This window comes from Seriola lalandi, unplaced genomic scaffold (genome assembly GCF_002814215.2).
Source record: "Seriola lalandi dorsalis isolate HSWRI2012SDOR001 ecotype SW California unplaced genomic scaffold, Sedor1 jcf7180001966675, whole genome shotgun sequence".
Classification (NCBI taxonomy): domain Eukaryota; kingdom Metazoa; phylum Chordata; class Actinopteri; order Carangiformes; family Carangidae; genus Seriola; species Seriola lalandi.
In genome coordinates this window covers 1-2,803 of record NW_019437343.1, presented here as the reverse complement: position 1 = coordinate 2,803, position 2,803 = coordinate 1, and the positions used below count along the sequence as shown (strand labels likewise).

At 34.1% G+C, this 2,803-nt stretch overlaps 1 gene segment (V, D, J or C); it reads left to right on the top strand.

The window, feature by feature from the left end:
- Positions 1 to 75: 75 nt before the first annotated feature.
- On the top strand, positions 76 to 2,799 carry LOC111650222 (Ig mu chain C region membrane-bound form-like; the record flags this gene model as incomplete). The annotated part of the segment is given in 3 exon segments: positions 76 to 179; positions 1,028 to 1,330; positions 2,555 to 2,799. Coding segments are annotated over 3 exon segments (567 nt in total), but the record flags the coding sequence as incomplete, so codon positions are not given.
- Positions 2,800 to 2,803: the final 4 nt, after the last annotated feature.

The following is a 2,803-nucleotide window of genomic DNA, read 5'->3' as shown; positions in this document are numbered from 1 at the left end:
GATCAACAGGTGTGTATTTCTGTTTGGTTTTAACTGTTGCTGAAACCAAACTCTATGGCATAAAGGAATGGGTTATTAGAGTAATGAGTTTTTGTAAGAAGTGTGAATTGACTCTCTTAACTGTGACAACTGGGCTTTCGACTACTGGGGAAAAGGCACTATGGTAACTGTGTCATCAGGTAAGATTTGTACCATTTAAAATCTACAGTACGATATATTTCAGACTGAAGTGTCATGTTTAAGTTATATTGTAACTTCTTCTCATGTCAAGTCTCAGTTCAAAAGGGAATTGTTTTAAAACATGTACTGTAAAAAGTCAAACAGCGATAATCTCAGTAGAACACAATGATTGACATTTATGGCTAATGTGTTTTAGGTCATTTAAGTGGATTTTATAACAGTTGGATTAAATAAATGTTATGGTAGACTTTTTTGCGCTCGGCAGTAGTAGTTGTAGCCTTTTCATACTAACAGCTAAGTAGATTCAGCACTGTGCTACTACGGTGCTTTTGACTACTGGGGAAAGGGTACAATGGTAACCGTTTCATCAGGTAAGAACGCTATTTAATCTCATACAGAATTGCTGAAATTGAACAAAAATAATTGATTTTTGTCAGAATATGCCATCAACTCAGTTAATGAATGTTTACTGACTTTTCACCTTCCTTCCTTCAAATTCAAAAACTTATTAATGAATATTGTCAAAGTTATGTATTTAAAGTATTTTACCGATTTGTATCTAGAATAACACAAAATTACCACAAATAATATTATTGAGGGAGGTTAATCTTGGCGCAACAAAAAAAGCTCTAAATAAATGGGATAGAGAAACATAAAGATCTGTCTATGGAGGTAACTTAAAATTTCCACATTCAACATTTTGAAGGTAATGCCTCACATGCTGAGCTTTTTTACACTGCTGAATCAGCTCAGTTGACTTCTGTCTCTTTTATCCAATGCTCAGTTAAAAATGTCTTGTGTTTATATTCTTGGTATTTTAATCGCACTTTTGTTTTTCCTTTCTTAGCAACATCAACTGGTCCAACTGTGTTTCCTCTGAGGCCATGTAGTTCTGGAACTGGAGACATGGTCAGTCTTGGCTGCCTTGCCACCGGCTTCACACCTTCCTCACTGACTTTCACATGGGACAAAAATGGGGCTGCCTTGACGGACTTCATTCAGTACCCTCCAGTACAGAAAGGAAATGGCTACACAGGAGTCACTCAGATCCAAGTGAGAAGACAGGACTGGAATGACAAGACAATTTTCAAGTGTGTTGCTACACATCCTGCGGGAACTGTTGAAGCTACAATTATACCACCACCACCACGTAAGACCTATGTTAAGCCCTATACAAATGCCTTTTAGTAGTTGATTTGAGTAGTTTTACATGGCAGAGCTGTTAACATCTTTTAAATTTGTGCAACAATTTTAATGTTTTAAAAGGAAATGTATTCATTACATAATGTAACTGATAATTGATCATTGGTAGGCTATTACAAGAAAACTGAAATATAACACAGTATCAACCAGAACACCCTTAGTTGAAAACAGGCTTAGATTTTTCAGTACAAATAATTTGCCTCTAATCAAGTACTACTACGCTACTTCTGATGAGGGCAAATGTGTAACCTTACATAGCAGCATGTTTTATATAAGATAATTTGGTGACCTTATATCAAACTGCTATTTCAAGTTTTTGATAATTGTAATTATATTTAATTATATATCATTATATTTCTATAACACAAGTCATGCAATAAATGTAGTTCAAAGTGTTTTAAGAAAAAAAAAAGACAAGTGAAAATTAAATAATTGTACTAAGGGATATAACTGTTTTAAAAAGAAATAGGCCTATACTCCAACCTGTCAATTCAAGGAAACATTAACATATAAGACAGCAGACAAATGAAATACAACTTTTACAAATGAAAAAGGAAAATATATCCTTAACTATTATGGTTTTCATAACTAGTTGTCCTAGCACGCAAACCAAATAGTGAGATGGACTGAGAAGGCTGAATCTTTCTCATGTATATTCAGCTTCTGACTCTTTATTTTTTACTAATATACTATATGTCTTCTGCACCTGACTAAGAACAGATTGTTGCAGTGTGCTCTGCTTCTTTCCGTTTGTCTGCATAATTCCAGTTCTCACTAATCTCTGTCTGCCACCACTTTCACTGTATGTCGATATCATTAAGTTGTAATAATTAATAATTAACATGAAATCTTTGTTTGCTTGCATGAAAAATTAATGTATATGCAGAAGCAAGCATTAAAGATCTGTCGTTCAGTTATGTATATTTTTAACTTTAAAATCTTGTTTTCCTTTTGATTCTTTCTGCGTTTTAGTATAAAGTTACAATTAACTTGAGGAGTGTGATCAATATGTGCATTTGTGTGTGCAAGTTGCATAACATACAATAGTACAGAAAAGTCATGAACTCATTTACATTCGAATATACAGTCAATCTAGATTACATGAACATTGTAGCACTTTATTCATCTCTGCTTCTGCATATATATATTTGTGTATGTGTTTGTTTTTCAGCGCCTGTGTATCAATTGCCAATCAGTCTTAAAGCATTGGCCTCCTCTAATGATGAAAAGGAGGCATCCTTCTCCTGCTATGCTAAAGATTTTTCACCAGAAGAATATGACATCAAATGGCTGAAAAGTGGAGAGGAAATCAACAACAAAATATATGAGATCAAAACGCCAACTACAACAAATTTGAAGAATGGAACTAAGTTTTACAGTGCAGCAAGTTTTCTCACAGTGCCATCCCATGATTTGCTTC